Source organism: Ictalurus furcatus, chromosome 10 (assembly GCF_023375685.1).
Source record: "Ictalurus furcatus strain D&B chromosome 10, Billie_1.0, whole genome shotgun sequence".
Lineage (NCBI taxonomy): Eukaryota > Metazoa > Chordata > Actinopteri > Siluriformes > Ictaluridae > Ictalurus > Ictalurus furcatus.
This window is the reverse complement of record NC_071264.1, coordinates 22,012,678-22,031,725: the sequence shown is the minus strand read 5'-3', so window position 1 is coordinate 22,031,725 and position 19,048 is coordinate 22,012,678. Positions and strand designations below refer to the sequence as shown.

The window sequence follows — 19,048 nt, the reverse complement described above, 5'->3', positions numbered from 1 at the left end:
TATATACTATCCTTACGTAGGGCTGTGAAATGTGGCGATACATAGCATAAGATGACAGATATTTTCCTATACCGTCTATATCGCCAATATCTCAAAAGCAACTTTTCAGCAGCCGTTTTTTTGTCACTAAGGTCAGAGCAGTGTGCTGTAACAAACATAGAAAAGGCATGGAGGAGCTTGACACAGAGTGAAACTCCCCGCAACACTCAGACACAGAACAGGCATCAGCCAGACTAAAAGATGAGGAACTTTTACCCAAAAAAGGAGGTACTTCTATCGTTTGGACGTGGTTTGGGTCTAAAACATCAGACCCTGACCAGAAAATGGCCGTTTCTGCATACAGATATTTTGTATAGATAATTTTTTACCATCAATTTTAGATAAAACTTAATATATCGTGATATACACTGATCAGCCATAACATTAAAACCACTGAGAGGTGACGTGAATAACGTTGATCATCTTATTATAGTGCCACCTGTCAAGGAGTGGGATACATTAGGCAGCAAGTGAACAGTCCGTTCTTGAAGTTGAAGTGTTGGAAGAAGGAAAACTGGGCAAGTGTAATGATCTGAGCGACTTTGAAAAAGGCCAAATTGTCTTGTGGACAGGTCTTGTGGGGTGTTCCAAGTATGCAGTGATTAGTACCTACCAAAAGTGGTCCAAGGAAGGACAACTGGTGAATCGGCGACAAGGACATGGACGACCAAGTCTCACCGATGCATGTGGGGAGCGAAAGACGGAGTTCAAGATGTTGACTTGGCCTCCAAATTTCAAAGATCTCAATCCGATCAAGCATCTGTGGGATGTGCTGGACAAACGAGTCCAATCCATGGAGGCCCCACTTCGCCCCTTACATGACTTAAAGGATCTGCTGCTAACATCTTGGTGCCCGATACCAGAGCATACCTTCAGAGGTCTTGTGGAGTCCAGAGCTGTTTTGGAAGCATAAGGGAGACCTACACAATATCACTGAGGTGGTTTTAATGTTATAGCTGATCAGTGTTCAGATTTTGTTCATATTGCCCAGCCATATGCTTACGCTAAACAGAATTCAAACCAACGCAAAATGTCTACATTGATTTTGAGGAGATATGACGTTTTCTGCTAAATGAAACTAATAATGCTGCACGATTACCTCAGAAGATGCTTAATGCTCGTAAGTGATCTGGGGGTTCAGTGTATTCAGGAGCTTTAGCGATAGGGACAGATGTGAGGAATCTGGCCTGATGGGGTAACAGAGGCTCAGGTGCAAGAGCACACTGATGGCTTGGTCATTAGACTATTCTGGAAAAAGCCTTCCATCATCACTGACCTCATTACAACCTCATAACCGTATTCAACCATGGTCTTTATAGACAGTTCCCTCGATCTATAATCACTTTTAGATTGATTTGTTGCATTTTTTAGTGATTGCATCAACCATTTCTAAAATATTTCTTTCTTGATATATAATGTTTATGTTTAAGCCTCTACATATATGTTGCTATGTGGCGTTAAAACCCTGAAGAAGAAAAACAGGCCATAAAATGTCCCAACATGCTCTTTTTAATTGTTTTATGGTCACACATCGCACATGATATTGCTTTTGTTTTGGTCTTTATGTTTTTTGCTTCTGTCACTATTTCATGAATGTGTTGTTGAAAAAAGCTGTAAAATTAGTAGATTAAATTATGTAGAAACATGCTGAAAAATGAAAGAATCCAAAATAATTCTATATACTGCGCTCCAGAATTATTGGCACCCTTCAGGAAAATGAGCAAATGTTAATATATAGGAAGAATAGCACATACAATAAGTGATACTTCTGAATCGTCAGCACCTTTTACAATTAATAGTTTCGACACCAGACCTGGAGAGTGTAACAATATTGAGTCGAAGGATAAAGGCTGGAGACACTTGTCTAGGGATCTTGGTCCACTCCAACATTGATTTTGTGTTTCTTTAACCATTTTTAGACCATTTTGGCTCCTCATCGTGTTGAAAGCTTTATCTATGATCAAGTCTGAACCCCCTGGCACAGGCAACCAGGTTTGGGACTGAAATATCCTTTTTGGTGCTTTAGTAGAATTAATAATGCTATCAGTCTTTACAAGATCCTATGAACCACTAGCCACAAAACAGCCACAAAGTATCAAGAATCCACTTCCATATTATACAGTGGGGTATCAGGTGCATTTCCTTGTATGTATTCCTCTTTTGTTGACAAACATGCTGATGGTGTGCAGGACCAAACAGCTTGATTTTGCTTCTATCTGTCCACACACACAATGCAAATTGTGGAACTTCACTTCGATTTGTCTACGGCCAGTTCAGACTTTTAGAATGTGTCATGCGCAGGTCTAGCCAAAGCTTTTAGGACTGGAGCTCTTCAGTACACAGTCACATTAATCCCATGTTCAGTACAAGTTTCTCAATTTAACAGTATGAGGTCCACCCACAACAACTGGCTGAAGGCCTATAAACTAGCACTTTATACAGCCAGATATTTTGTACCAACAGGAGCAGAATGTGTGAAGTTTAGTCAGGACTGAAAACATAGAGGTAAATGAAGTCATGAACAATTATTCTTTTAGGGTTTTTTTTTGTTTTGTTTTATTTTGTTCTTTGATGAAACGGACTGAAAAGTGTAAATACAGAACATTCCTGCTATATATGTATATATGTCTTCTTTCTAGAAATAAATAATTGAAAAAGGACATTTCAAGCTTGAATTGAGTAAAAATACAAAATAATCTTATATCTGTTTATAATCTTATAATAAGAAATATTAGCTCAATTTACCTATGGTGAATGTATTTTCCCTGGTACATCTTTTTTTTTTTTTTTTGCATTGAATATCTTCTGAATCTGGTATATGATGTATTAGGGATGTTTACAGACAAGATGTTAAGTGAGACAGACGTCCAAATACTGGTAAGATTCAGAAGTGCCATAGCTCCAGAAGCAATCACCGGACACTGAACACCTCTTGACTCTCGAATGCATTTGGTGTACAAGAAAATTTGTGTAAATTTGATTTCTCATTTGTGAAACAAAAGCTGCTTTGATGCCAAGAGAAACAGCTCCTCCGTATGTGTTAACTTATTTCCATTATCTCCTGATGCATGATGTACCACCTCTAGATTGGATTTGTGGACAAAGCAAGGTTATTACATTAACTGTGCTATAATCAATAAGATCTAATACGACCATGTCTAAGAGAGGAAAGCACATTTTGTAAGCAATAACAGTGAACAAGACAAATTTTTCCCCTATAATTGTATACAGTACAATAGAAATATCAATAGCTGTCAAGGCTGTTTGATCTGGTTCTGCCTTACCATGTCTGCTTGTCCTCCGCTGTTCTCCTGGCAGGCCATCCGGATCAGCTCGTGCGCCTTGCGCTCTTCACCCTGCCCATATGCCTCGCGGATGTTTTCTAGGGTGGGCGACTGGGACAAGACAGTGCTGCCCGCCGCCGACTGCTTGGCTCCCATTTCTGCACCGCCTGAATTGGGGCATAACAGCAGAGTGGGGGGTTAGTTCAGCCACAGAGGTGGGTGCTAAATGCTAATACTAAAACAGGCACACAGCTCTGGGAAAGAAGCGGCAGAAAATCAGGTCAGCCTCATGAAGAATTCACACTCCACATCAGCAGAGAGAAAAGTGTTTAAATATATGTGCAGCTTTTTAAAGGTAACTGAGAGATTATATAGCTATTTTATATACACATATATATATAAATTATACAGTAAATCAGCATGGGAGGAGAGGCAGACAGACACACATTTTTAGCTTTCAATGTAAGAAACGTAAATGACGGGATAAACAACATACACATGATATTCATGCCAAGTGTTTTCCCTGGCATGTACGCACACCCATGGAGCTGATGATAGGAGACAACAACACTGCTTCTTAGCTGATTATAATCAATATGTCTGGCCTCGGTTGTAAAACTCAGGATCAATTCTCTAATTTTAGTTTCAGTTTTCAGCACTGGGATAAAAGGTGATGGATGTATAAACACAGTCTGTTAGCTAATACAATAATCCAAATTATTCTCCGTAATAAATTGAATTGCAATAATTTATTACAAACTATTGAGCCAATCTTAGAACAAAACAGTTTTATTGTACTTTTAAACAAATTTATAATCAACAGAAAACAAACTGCTCGTGTTAAATGAGTCTTTTACATGTTGAATATGAGGCAGCCTGGGAAAACCCATCAGATGTTGCCATGGCAGAATACTGCAAACCAGCCAAAAATGACCAAAAAATAAGGTTTTCTGCCTATTTACATCTCAAACTTAAGGAGTAGTAAACATAATTGAGCAAAATGACTTGGTTGTACTTTGTACAGTGCATACAGGTACATGAAATGTACAATGTCTATACACCTACCTCTTCCTGAAGTACTTAAATTAGCACTTAATTGGAATTTTCATTTTAAATAATTGTGTTGCCTGTGTTCTTTTCTTACTATATTGCCTCCCCAACAGAGTTTTACACTGATAATACTCTTAGTCTGTGACCTTGTGAACCATTATCAGGATATATTTATTAATAGAGAGCACAGAAGCGCTTCTGTAAGTCGCTCTAGATAATGACGTCTGCCAAATGTCATAAATGGAAATGAAATATGATTTGGAGGACATTTTTGCTTGAAACAAATCCAGCCGAAGGATGACGTAATAAATGTGCCGGACAGCCTTTTCTCCAGTGGGAACGAAGTATGAAATCTGATCACAAGTGGACATATTCATAATGCCGGGTGTGAATGGCTATACATCTCGACTGTCCACTTGTGATGTGGTCACTCAGGACACGTCAGGTGTGAATGAGGACAAAATATCCTCTATGCTTCTGTGTTAACCAGACTTGATGCAAAATGCAAGAACTCTTTTGCAAGTGAGATACATGCGAAAGAGAACCATATACAGTAACACACTAGACTTTTAAAAAAGCACTGGAGTCATCAAAAACCATCTAATATGTTTAATCTCTGACTGAGTTAAGACCTTCAATTCAATTTTTTTGTATAGCACTTTTAACAATGGACATAGTCACAAAGCAGCTTTACAGAAATATATAATATCAGGACATAGATTTTAAATGTATAAATTTATCCATAATGGGCAAACCAGAGGCAACGGTGGCAAGGAAAAACTCCCTGAGACGATATGAGGAGGAAACCTTGAGAGGAACCTGACTCAAAAGGAACCCATCCTCATCTGGATCACAACATTAGTGCAATTATAAATAAATCCCTTCTATAACCGTGAACTCCATGGTTAAAAAGTGCATTTGTGTAACCACGAAATTCATTATAATTTTCATATGAAGTCTGTTTTGTTGTTCACTGATGGGAGACTTGAGTGCAAAACTGTTTGTGGTAATTGCAGTCCTAAAGCGATCATAGTAATGCTAATCCTGGCCATCTTCGTGGTTTTTAAGTGGCACCATCCACAGTAATCTCATGTATCTTTAGGCTGTCTATGTGGGGCCATCGTCAGCAACAGCAAGTGATTTCCAAGTGCTACAAACTCCAACCAGAAGCAGGGAATCGTGATGAATCAGGCAGGTCTGGAGAGCAGAACAACTCTTAACCTTAGACCTTCATTTAAAGAATTTAACAATTTAATCTGAGAAACCTCTGATTTAGAAATGATTTTTAATAAATTACTGAAGGCTAAGAGCGATCTTCTTCGCAATCTGCTTTAATCAATATTCAAGCACTTACCCTTCCCTTACTAAGTAACTGACAATAACCGCAGTCCTCTGCGAAAATGGTGTAAGCAGATATCGTGACACACCTAAAATGTTCATATGGATTGTACGATTTTTTTCCACACCTAATGTCTACAATGCACCAAAGTGCTATCTGACCGTAGTGCTGCCTAATACAGTGAGATCAGTTTAAGTACTTCGTACAATCTGCATACCATCTTACCATCTATAAGTTTTTAACAGTGTAGAAAGGCGAAGTGATACGGGCTGCATTGTGGTGCGGTGAGTAGCATTGCTGCCTCACAGCTCCAGGTCTGGGGTTCAATGCTGACTTTCTTTACTGTATATATGGTGCTTCACAAGAAGCTTCTCCTTGTTTCTCCCAAAAACACATCGGTAGCTAAATTGCTGGTTTCATGGTATTTCTGGTGCTATTAATCACCTAGCTATGACACAGATGTAGATGTAGTTTGCTTGAGCAACTTTCTCTGGGCAGTTTGAACTGAGAACCGAGCAAGCAAACAACTAAACGGTGCAGTAAATAATCTCAAAGACTGATTATACATTATAATCAAGGCAGCTACCCAGATCCTTGGGTAAAAGGTCCTCTCTGTGTGTGTGATTGCAAAACAAAGGGGCTGATATGAATAATTAAGCATGCTGAAGTCGGCTGGCTGGAGAAAGCCTGTGGGAGAGTAACCATTAGACTAGTTGCGGCCTGTGTCAATACAACGTGCTGCCTTTTGTTTTCGCTGCTGCGCCAACCCTCAAGTCCTAAAGGATTCACACGGTGCACAAAGGACAACTGAAAATCCAGAATCAGCTTTCTTGCTCTTACATTATCCAAGCCAGTATGCAGTAAGAAGCAAAACTGAGACAGCTTGGGTAATAGACGCAGGCAAACATTATCACACTAACTTCCCTAAATTATCTGACCAACTTACATCCATTATGTTCCTGCTAATTGGAATTCATTCACTGTGACTCATACAGAGAGCTTCGGTGTCAAACACTAAGCCGCTCAGTATGCCACAGTATTGCACTTGTAATCCGTGAACAATCTAAGCGATCACTGAAAAGTGTATTTCCGCTGAATAATGCAATGGAGGTAAATCTGTGTGACTCAAAAATAGGCTTGATGTATGGAATTAATATTTATACGACAATACTGTTGAATTTTGATTGGTCAGAAGGTACTGATTCATTTTCTGTAACAGCAGCTACATGTGCTCTCAAACCACAGGTGTATATTAATGTGCTCATTCTAATATGTTATCGTTATATATATATATATATATATATATATATATATATATATATATATATATATATATATATATATATATATATATATGTGTGTGTGTGTGTGTGTGTGTGTGTATTGAAACAGATTTTTTTTAAAGTGTGTAATTGTTGACAAGGTGATGTTTTCTATGAAGATGTTTATTTAGCATGTATGGAAGGAGTCTCCAGTGTCAGCACTTAGAGGTAACAGTCATACTGTTATGACTGTAATAGTAATACTGTAATACTGTAACTTCATGCTTAAAGGTGAGAGAAAGTCTTCAGGGTCGGGGGGAGCGAAGACAGAGAGAAGAGAGAAAAGAGAGGCTAGTTAGTAGTAGTAGAGGCTACCGTTTTTCACTGTTATAACATAAGTGATAACAGAAAGTAACTTATGTGGACATTCCACAACAGTGAATATAACGAAGTAGATAAAAGGTATAACATACCATAGTTTAATTTTTAAAAAATTGGAATTGTTGGCAAAATGCTGTGGTATAAGAGGAATAAAAACAGTTTGGGACATGCCGTTATAGGAAAATTATCAAAATCAATCATCAACAATGTTGATATCAAAATATCAGTTGATATGTGGTGCTGCAGATGTTGGGATTCAGATCGGGTAGCATAGTACAGTACAGTATGCTTACAGCCTTGAGGTGTTTCGTTCCACGTGAAGAGCATTATGTTTAAATATACACTATATACCAAATTTGTTTTTGCAAAAAGCCAGTACTGAGTAAGGTTTTTTCTTTCTCCTGTTATTAAACTAGAGCAGCACATGCCACATGGGCAGCAGAGTGTATCATTATGAAAGTAAATGCACCTCCAACAATGACTAAGTGCTAAAATGTCAAGACACTGGTCTCTGTGGTACACCTCTCTCATTTCTCATAGCTCATCTCTGGCCACACTGTACACCAACTCTGGTTTATATTTATTCAACAAAAATACACCAGCTTAGAAAGAACTGTCCAAGCATACATATCAAAGCAAAATGTTCAGTTCTACCTGACAAAGAAAATTATCCTAGAAGCACAACAGCTTCTGTCCATGTCCTAGATCAAAGCAACCGAAATCACATTAAACATCATTTGGTGTGTCTAAGAAATCTTATTACTATATCCAACTCACATGATCTGTACCGCTGTGACAAGATTGTAGGTATTTCAGCTCAGATCAATGTGATGTTTGTTTATTAATTTAATGCCATGCCAGCTACCATGGCTATTTCATGGCAAGAAACAGGTTTAAAAGTAGCAAAAAAAGAAGCTACATTTACTAAAGTTTTAAAAGTCTATCGTTGATAGATAAATAAATAAATAAATAGCCCTAAAACTAAATCTGGCTTTACTTCATTCAAAATCTTTTCACATGAATCAACGAAAAAAATTTAAAAATAAAAAGGAGTGCTAGAGAAGTTGAAACCATCAACAGTCCATTAAAATATGCCTCAAAGATACTGGACTTTGGCATAAGGGGCATAAAGGAGGATATTTCCAGGTGACATGACTAAATATTTCTAGTGAATTTTGTTCTTATATGTATAGTTGAACTTATATTTATATATTTAGAGACACAATTGAATATGCAATTACTTTTTGATTTCTGATTGATCTGCAATTAATAGCTAATTTATTTTATACCATTATTCAGAATGAAGTTGTTCAATAATTTGTATATTATTTGTGTAGATGTGATATTGAAAATTGTCAAAATATTACATGATAAAACCACAAGGAAAAAGATCTTTTTCAATGATTTATTCAACTGAAATATCAATAGATGTGATATTCTTCTGTGGGAAAAGTAAGTACATCATTGGTCTCAGAAGCTAGTATTGCCCCCTTTAGCAGAAATAACTTCTTGTAGGCATATAATTGTCCACCAGGCTAGCTGGATTTGGACCCCTCTTCCATACAATATTTTTTCTGTTGCAAGATGTTTGAGGGTTTTCTTGTATGTACTGCCGTTTCAAATCCCCCCCACAACATTTCAATGGGATTCAAATCCGGGCTTTGACTAGGCCATTCCATAACCCTCCATTTCTTATTTTTGAGCCATTCCTTGGTGGTTTTGTTAGTATGCTTAGGATCATTATCCAGTTGAAAAGGTCCACTTCAACTTTGGACAGATGGCCTCACATTATCTTCAAGCACTCTTTGATATGATGCAGAATTCATAGTTGAATCAATGAATGCAAGCTGTCCAATCCCTGAGGCAGCAAAGCAACCCCAAACCATAACATTTCCTCCATATAGTTATAGTTACAGTTACAGTACTTGTAATGGTCTTGAACATTAGTGAAGCAAGTTGTTCCTGTTACTTACGTTATAACAGCTATAAACAGTCATTCTGTTCTCCTCAGTCTCTGACCACTTCAAAGTGCTGATACTGTAGACTCACTCCCTAAACATTTCCTTTCAGAGAACTTCATCACATCAATGCTTCCATGTACTTCTTTGATATACAACAGCATGTTTTGAAAAATTATTATTAGCCTTAGATCATGGAGCGCATCTGCCATACAACTTCCTGCTAATTAGCGGTTCCTACAGAAAATAGAACGAGTGGTAATATAAATCTGTAATTTGACTTGCAGCCGACTTCGTCAGAGATGCTGTTAAAGAAAATTAATTAATACTTCCTCACCAATTAGATTTGAGAATTCAGCAGCACTGGGTTATAAACTATTTTAATCCAATCACATCTCTTTATTTCATGGGTTCCATAATGTCTAAACTTTACACCAAGAGAGTTATGGAGACCTTGGAGAGTACAATTTGATCACAGCCATCCTCTGAACATCTAAACCCCAAGCCCGGAGTTTATTGGAGTGCAGCCATTCAATGCAGTATGTAACCTGACCCCATTTCTCACTCCATCTCTTTTCGTCTTCGCGTGGGTTCAGCGGCTCAAACATACCTTCTCATGCTTTGGGAGAGCGTCCAACATCTGCTTCCTTATCCGTAACATCCATGGGACATGGACAGCATCCTAGCCTGCTTCATGTGGCTTCACGTCTCCTGGTTGTAGTAGCGTTACCTTGAATCTGGCAGTGTGACAGTATGCTACCGTTCTCGGTTTCTCTTTCCCTGTCTTCCCTCCTCCCTGTCCTTAATGGCAAGGTTAGCCACCACCGCTATCCCTTCACCCCCGCCCATTAGGCAGTGAAATCCAACCCTCCCTTTAGTGCTCCCAGTGGGCTGTTCCGGGGAAGAGGACTCCTGCTGTCCCTCCCTAGATGACTACAGATTCCATATTCCCTCACCCTTCCTCCACACAGAACTACATCAGCATGCTTTTATACATCATGCAAGACTGTGTGGGTGCACAGTCACAAAAACATGGTGGATACATGACAGGACTGGTACATGTTCACCGACGTGACAGAACACACACACACACACACACACACACACACACACACACACACACACACTCTCATACTCATACAAACAAACACAGGAGCACTGCTGTGGAGAAGTGCATAGCGACACGTCTATGGCTGATGCCGAGATAGCCAAATCACTGACAACCTTGATTCGATTGCAACTGCATGCAAGTGTCTATTTAAAGTGTCTATCACACTCAAATCCATACACCGTGAATTGCCAGCAGTTATGCAATCAATTATGTCGTGATTAAATATATCAATAGATGTAACTCACTATGTAGAGATTTGTTTTTCCCCAAAGTCCAATATGATTTTCCCCAAAGTTAAAGGGGGATAAATATTTTATATACAGTGTATATAAAAAGCCTACACACCCCTGTTAAAATTGGGAGAGGAGGGGGTTGATGTAAAAAGATAAATCATGTCGGATCATCTTCCACCTTTAATATGATATAGCAACCAACAAAATTCAAGTGAAAGACAAAACCATTTTTTGGGGACAAAAAAAAAGAAGAAGAAAATGTGCATAAATGTGCACACTATTTTAGAATATGGCATGTGACTGCACAGAATTAACCAATCACATTCAAACTCATGATCAGAAGTTATCATCATACACCAATCATCAATGAAGTCATTCAACCACTGACCTCACAGAGCTTACAAAGCATGTATGGGATCTCACTGTCAAAACGTATTGATACAAAAGAATTTCTAAAACAACAGATATACCACAGAACACCATGATGATGGCCTTCAACAAGTGGAGAAAATGGGGCACCACAGTGACATTACAAAGAACAAGACATCCCTCCAAAACTGATGAAAGGACAAGAAGAAAACTTATCAGGGCGGCTGCCAAGAGACCTTAAACATTAAAGGAGCTGCAGGAAGTACTGGTCACTCTGTGCATGTGACAATCTCATACTTCACACCTGATTTCATCAATATGTTTTGCAGCAAAAAGGTTCTGAAGGTCTTGTGAGAGCGCTTTGCTTTTACCCATCATGAGATGTTTCTTGTGTGACACCTTGGTAACGAAAAGCCTTTTTATAGACCATCAGTTTACTAACCCAGCTGATATTAATTTGCACAGATAGGAGGTATAATTACTGTCCAACTACTTACAGATTTCAGCTGGTTCCTTGCCTTACCTTGCCTTGGAGAACTGCTTTTTCTTAGCATGTTCAATACTTTTTTCCTGTGTCATTCCTCTTTATTACGCATAACTTCATTTATGGACTTTAATGTTGTGAATTCTTTATATTTCCGGATTTCTTGAGTTAATACTGATGTCTGGTGAAAATTTTATGTGACTAACCTCATTGGACCTAAGTATTTATGCATTATTTTAATGGATGTACAAAAAAACATTGATAATTAAACTACAGTCCTAAATTACTTTCACTGCACCTGGTGGTTTCTGTTACTCACTGCCCACAAATACAGCATATAATGACAATAAGCAAGAATCAAACTAAATCTTTTAAGCAACTCATACCAGTTGATAGCTTCCTTTTTCTGCCCAGTCCGGGTAATGTACACTCAACAAACCCCTATCCAGTTCAGGTATTTCATGTGTTCCAGCTCAAGCACACCTGGTGCAACTAATGAAGGCCTTCATTAGTTACATCAGGTGACCTGTTTTACATATTTGTTCTGTTGTGTTTGATTCTATTCAGGGGGTTGAATAATTGTGAGACTGGGGAAGTAATTATAAGTTGCATTTTCAGTTGAATTTGGGGAAACAACTTGAAACATTCACTGTGTTCAACTATTTAAATAGCTTTTGTTTGATTTGTTCATTGCAAACAGTTTAAAGTCTATAAATTTTGACAATAAACCTGATTTGCAGTGGGGGTTGAATAATTTTGATTGCAACTGTAGATGTGCCAAACTGACGGAGACAAACCCCAGAAGACTTGCAGCTGTAATAGCAGCCAGAGATGGTTCTACCAATTAATTGTCCAAGGGGTGTGGATATTCTGCAACCAACAAATGTCTACTTTTTTGTTTATAATAATATTTTTATTGTGACACAAAGGTTATCAAATGTTATACATGTTGTGTAAATGAAATGGTAACAATCCCAACTAAGTCCATTGTAGTTCCAGATAGTTACACTACAAAATGTGGAAAAGATCAAGAGGGTGAATACTTATGTGGTGCACGATATAATTTATTATGTATTCCCCATAGCTAAAGCACTCGTAGAGTAGATGCTTATCAAAACCTATTTGGAGCTGTGCTATGTTTCACTTCTTTCTTCTATAAGTAGCAGACGTTGAGGTTCCTCGAACCATAACCACTGCACAGATGTTTGCTCTGGTTTCAGTATAAAGCTTAACAAAAAGAAAAAACCCACGAACCATTCATCAGTTTCTGGCACACAAATGACCTTCACATGATATGATATGGCAAATGGATTTGTCCATGTTGCACAAATATTAGTGCAGACCCAAAGACCTGTATGGTCCCAATTTTCTTCTGAAAAGTGCATAATTTTAATTCTATGAGCTGGCAGACAGAGTTTGCTCAAACCTCAGATTGCTAGGTCATTTAGGCAACATTTTGGCTATTTCTCTCTAGGGCTACAATGAATATTTTATAAACTGGACAATTTGATAATTAACTTTTATTTTAAAACAGTAACAATTTACATTAGCCACACTTTTACTGCTAACATTAAACCTCTTCCATGACCTCATTGCCAAAGAGTGTGTTTACTTTCTTGCCAAAGTGTGGTGCCAGTAAAATCATTCGTATTATTTTTTTTTATATATATTTCACTATAGCTAAGTAGCAGTCCAATTGAAAACACGGAGCAAAATCAAGACTATCTTTAAAACCATTAAACATCCAATGTTTGGAGAAATTGTCATTTTTGTTGTGTAAATTATAAACAATGAACTACAGAACATGGGGATAAATGATAAATGAGGCCATACACGTGCTGTTTAACTGCCCTTTGAAAACAATTCCACTGTTTTCTGTTGCTCTAGCAGCTATTTCCTAAGCTACAAATATATGATTTATAAGTTTTTGGTTAAACGTTTTAAAGCTTTTTAATTAAACTGAATAGTGAGATGTCTCACAGAAGAACCTTTCATGTGATTAGTATTCTAGTACAAGATTTCTTTGATTAAATCTTTACAATAAATTAAATCTTGAGTTTTTCTTTAAAAAAAAAAAAAGCTATTGCTCGTGGCTGTCACTACAGTGGCATATCAAAAAAATAAGCAGTCTAAAGTAATAGAAAAAGGTTTGTCTCTATACTAAGCTGCCTATTTATTAGCTACCATGGATATAGTTCACTAAAAAGAAAAACAAATCCACCCTCAATGACCTGCATAATAATCTTAATAATCTTCACTGGCGTCTGATGGTAGCGTCAGTGGGTTTTAACCCTTGCTTCATCTCTAACTAATGCAGCTGATGCAGGGTGATGCAGCAGTGCTCCGTTGCCACTTGAGAGTACGCTGTGAGTGTTTTGGCTGCTGCTTTTAACCGGAGCTTTTTCGTTTTTCCTTTTTTCCCCCAGTAGCGGGTTTTCCGAGGCCTTGATCTACCATGCATGATGTGTGTCCTGCTGCTCACTATGAACAACGCCATGCTTGTTACTCTCGTCGATAACAAAGAGTTTGTATAATCATCTTGAATGGTCTCGGGACTTAACAGTGCTCCGTGTGGTGATATTATTGTAATTATAATGACTAAATGTAGCTAAATTGTATTCTGGAACTTGGAATCCAGTGTTTGCTGTCTCTACTACTTCTATGGTTTAGAAGTAGAACAACCAATAATTTCTCAAAAGAATAACAAAAATACAGCACCAGCCAACAAATTAGCATGAGTCACTAAATAAATATTTCTATATAAAGGTATTTAATGTATTTCAGAGTGGAGGTTTTCTTTAAACATATCAAGCTATTTTTAGCCAACCGTTGTACCATTCAGTCCAATGGTGATTAAACATGTTCAGCCGGAACATGTTATCACAGTTAAGCCTTTGGATAAGGCACTGGACTACTGATCAGAAGATTGAGAGTTCAAAACCCAGCACTGCCAAACTGTCAGTGTTGGGCCTTTGAGCAAAGCTCTTAACTTTCAACTGCTCACCTGTACTAATGAGATAACTATGACTTTCAATTCTGTAAGTTGCTCTGGATAAGTGCATCTGATGAGTGCTGGAAATGTAAACCAGAAATCTAGTTGCTTTGATTTAATCTGGTTATACACACTGGAATGGTTTGCTGACTTTGGGACCATTTTTCGGGACATGGACTCAGTGCTTTCACTAGACTGCTTTTTGACTGAGTGACTGAGTTGGTAAGTCATGAAATTGCTGTAATAAATGCCTTATCTGGCAGGGCAAAGAGCTTTGAGACTTCTGTTGTGCGGTGAATGATATTTTTAGACTAGTTTCTATTTCCTTTAAGTTTTTTTCTTTTCACATTCACCCATATACATTCTGTGAACAACACTGAATTTGTTCAAGAATTCATAGAAGACTTAATTCCTCTTAAAAGCAGACATAAAAGCAGGCTCTCTGGTTTGAGTGGGTGTTTGTGTGTGTTTGTGTAATATATATTATATTAGTGTCATGTTAAAAATAAGTACACTCCATGGAAATGGTTGGTTTTTTGACATATTTGGACAAGCAAACATTTGATCCTCTTTGAAACAGTGACTATTAATAAAGTTGATACACTATCAAATGACATAAAATTGACATTTTGTAGTAATTTTCGCAACTTAAATTAACAAAAAACTGATCAGTCACATGGAAAAAGTAAGTACACCACTACATTTAATCACACCTTCAAATCCATAAAATTAGAATCAGGTGTTCAAGTTTGGGTGCCAGTGATTAGACCCTGCTTAGGGATTGCAGGTGAAACCTGTCTTAATTATAACCCTCTCATGTCTAGTGTCTGGTGTTCCCTTCATTATTGAAGTGTGTGGTGTCATCATGTCAAGATCTAAAGAGTTCTGTATGGCCTTCAGAAAAAAAAAGTTTGTGGATACCTATGAGTCTCACAAGGGATTTAAAAAATCATTTAAAATACATCATTCTACTGTAAGGAAAATAATCTACAAATATGACAGATTTCAAATGGCTGCCAATTTTGTCCAGGACTGGCAGTCCTAGCAAATTCAGCAAATTTCATCACAGTATCTGCTAGTAAGTCTTGCAACTGCTGGGTGCTTGCAAGTGAATGCTTCTGCAATCAGAAAGAGACTGCACACCTTTGACCTACATGGGAGGCATGCCAGGAAAAAGTCTTTACAAGACTACAGTTTGCCAGTGGGCATATAGGCAAAGACCAGGCCTTTTGGAATAATGTGCTCTGGACAGACAAATCAGAGATAGTGTTGTTTGACCACAGTAATAGCAGACATGCTTGGTGCTGACCAGGAGAAGCACCTCATAACAACTGTGAAGTACGGTGGTGTAAATGTTGTGGTTTGTGGTCGCTTCACTGCTTCAGGGACTGGACAGCTTCCATTCATTGATTCAACTATAAATTCTGCATCATATCAAAGTGTGCTTGAAGATAATTGAGGCTGTCTGTCCAAAAGTGGACCTTTCAACAGGCTAATGAACCTAAGCACACTAACAAATTCACCAAATTCATCAAAGCCCGTTTTTGAATTCCGTTGAAATGTTGTGGGGGGATTTGAGACTGGCAGTACATGAAAGAAAACCCTCAAACATTTTGCAACTGAAAGAATATTGCATGGAAGAGTGTTCAAAATCTCTAGCAAGCCTGGTGGACAATTATGCAAAATGTCTACAAAAAGTTATTTCTTCTAACGGGGGCAATACTATATTATATATATATATATATATTCATTCATATATATATATATATATATATATATATATATATATATATATATATATATATACACACACACACACACACACACACACACACATGCATACATACACACACAGACTGCAATCAGAGTATTTCATCACACAATATGTTGTTTGTTCAACCAGCAACTGCCTCACTAGATACCAGGTTGTTAAGAAAAACGAAACAGACTTGCTTAGACCTGCACATAAATCCGGTGAATAACTGACAATCTGAGCTGTTGGGTTCGTTTTAAGTTCGAATGATACCCTCAGAGCTTTGAATACTTGGGCCACATTAAAAAAAAAAGCATACTACTGTACAAAATAGTATATTAGTACATCAATGGTTACTGTTTAGACATATTATTAGACATACCAGTACAGTATACTTATCCATGTAGTGTAAAAAAGGAGCAGCACACTCTCACATGCCAGACCTCTAATGAAAGCTAGAAAGGTTTGGACCATGGGTGGAGCATTTAAGGCTGAAATTTGCATTTGATATTTTGTTGAGTATATATAACTATATATATATATAAATAATAAAAACAGTAATTAGGGTAGACAGATATTTGCAGATTTTTATGTTGACTATCAATATAACAATGACTATAACAATCAATCATACACTAATACCCCTAATAAGAAGGGGTTCCTCCAAAGCCGCTTAAATAATTAAGGGTTCCTAGCCACTTAAAGGGAATGTGGAACACTCTCTGAAACACACTGTTGTAGGGTTCTATATAGAAGATTTAAGGTTTGCAACCGAGCAACAACAGACAGTCTTAAAGGCTGTAGATTTAAGCTTCCCATTTTAAGGGCGTAAGGATCACACACTACCCAAGTTGCTGAACCCCTTAAACACAGTCATTGTTGTGACTGCGTACATTCCACCATTGGCTGCGGCCGCATGCTTGTGACGTCATCCACTCCACCATTGTGAAACTACAGACACAACACCCCAGCGCACTCATGATAATTAACGGGGACTTCAACTATGTCCCCCTCTCTAAAACCCTAACAAATTTCACACAGTATGTAAAATCCAAAACAAGGGAGAAGCATAAAATCTTGTACCAGCTGTATGCCAATTTGAAGGGGGCTCCACTGCCCTCCCCCCTCTGGGCAGATCAGACCACAACCTGATCTATCTTGTAACAGTGTACAAGCCTGTAGTCAGACAGCAGCCCATCACCACCAAGTCTGTAAAGGTGTGGTCCAGTGAGACCAAAAAGGCCCTGCAGGACAGATTCCAGACTACGGACTGGAACCTGTTCCTAGAGGATCACACGGAGGACATTGAAGGACTCTCCCATTGTATTACAGATTACATACATTTCTGTGAGGACAGCGTTGTACCCACAAAGAAGGTCCACTGTTTTTCAAAACAACAAGCCTTGGATCAACAAAGACATTAAAGCTCTCCTAAACAGAAAAAAGTGAGCATTCATGGCAGGAGACAATGTGCCATATACACCTCTGACTTTAGCTTCAACTCTGGAACATGCCACCTCAAGAAAATCTCTGATGACTCCTCCATCGTGGGCTGCATCAGTGAAGATAAGGTGGAGGAGTACAAAGGCATGGTGCAGAGCTTCGTCAGATGGTCTGAGGATAACCACCTTCAGCTCAACATCGGCAAGACCAAAGAACTCATAGTGGACTTCCGCCGGAACAGAAAGCCCCCAACACCTATTACCATTTTGGGGAGAAAATAGAAATGGTGGACTTGTACAAGTACCGGGAAGTGCACATTAACAACAAACTGGACTGGTCAGACACTGGTCAAACACTGAAGCTCTACCAGAAGGGACAAAGCAGACTGTTTTTTCTTAGAGGTGCAGGTCATTTGATGTGAGCAGCAAGCTACTGCAGCTATTCTATCAGTCTGTGGTAGCTAGCGCCCTGTTCTTTGCCATGGCTGGACTTGTTGAATTAAATTACAGAAATAAATGAACTTTTCCACGATATTCAAATTTTTTTTAGATGCACCTGTAACATGGGTACCGTATTGTAATATTTATATTGTTTACATATCAATATTTCTTTGTATTATTATATGTCTATACTGGTTATACCGTATAGCTGCTATATGTATATAGTATTGTGTATACTGTACATATGCAATAAGTATATGGGCTATATGTATAGTGTGACTGTACATTGTTGACTGTTGTATATATTGTTCATATATAGTTTGTGCTTATGTTTACACATATTTATACACACACATCCACTGTATTCTTTAAATATTCCTGTATTTTTCTCCTTACTATCTCCATTTTTCCTTCACCTGTCTTGCTGCTGCTGTGACACCCAAAATTCTCCATCTGGGGATTAATAAAGTCTTATCTTATCTTATCTTCTGCCACAACTGCCTGTTTGCTATTTTTCTTTATCCTGTATCTACTTTTTGCACTCTTAATTGTCACTGGCTGTTGATGCACCACTAGACTATGTCCAGAATGGTGGGGAAAGACATGTTTGATAAACTCTGTGTTATGACCTGCTTGAAACTCCATCAGGAAGGCAGGAAGTAGGAATCTCACACTGGATTCAACTGTTAACACTGACTGCATAAAAAGTCTCTAGCCTAGGGCCATCCAGCATATTACATCCACACTGCCATTATTTTATAGGCTGCTTATTGCCTGAATTTGAATCTTGGTTCTGTAATGTAACTCCTGTCTTTAGCTATGGTGTCAGTGATGTCATTTGAGGCAAGTATAATAATTTAGCTGTATGTACATTGTTAAATGGCTCTTAGCATCTTTCCATACTTGTAGT

At 38.0% G+C, this 19,048-nt stretch overlaps 1 protein-coding gene across 1 annotated transcript in view; it reads right to left on the bottom strand.

Annotated features, from left to right (window-relative positions):
- lrrk1 (leucine-rich repeat kinase 1) overlaps positions 1-19,048 on the bottom strand; it is a 122,074-nt gene that overhangs the window by 93,903 nt on the left and 9,123 nt on the right. The window contains exon 3 of the mRNA XM_053635604.1: positions 3,324-3,490. Within this exon, the coding sequence (XP_053491579.1) occupies positions 3,324-3,490 (167 nt within the window). The remainder of the gene's footprint in view (positions 1-3,323; positions 3,491-19,048) is intronic.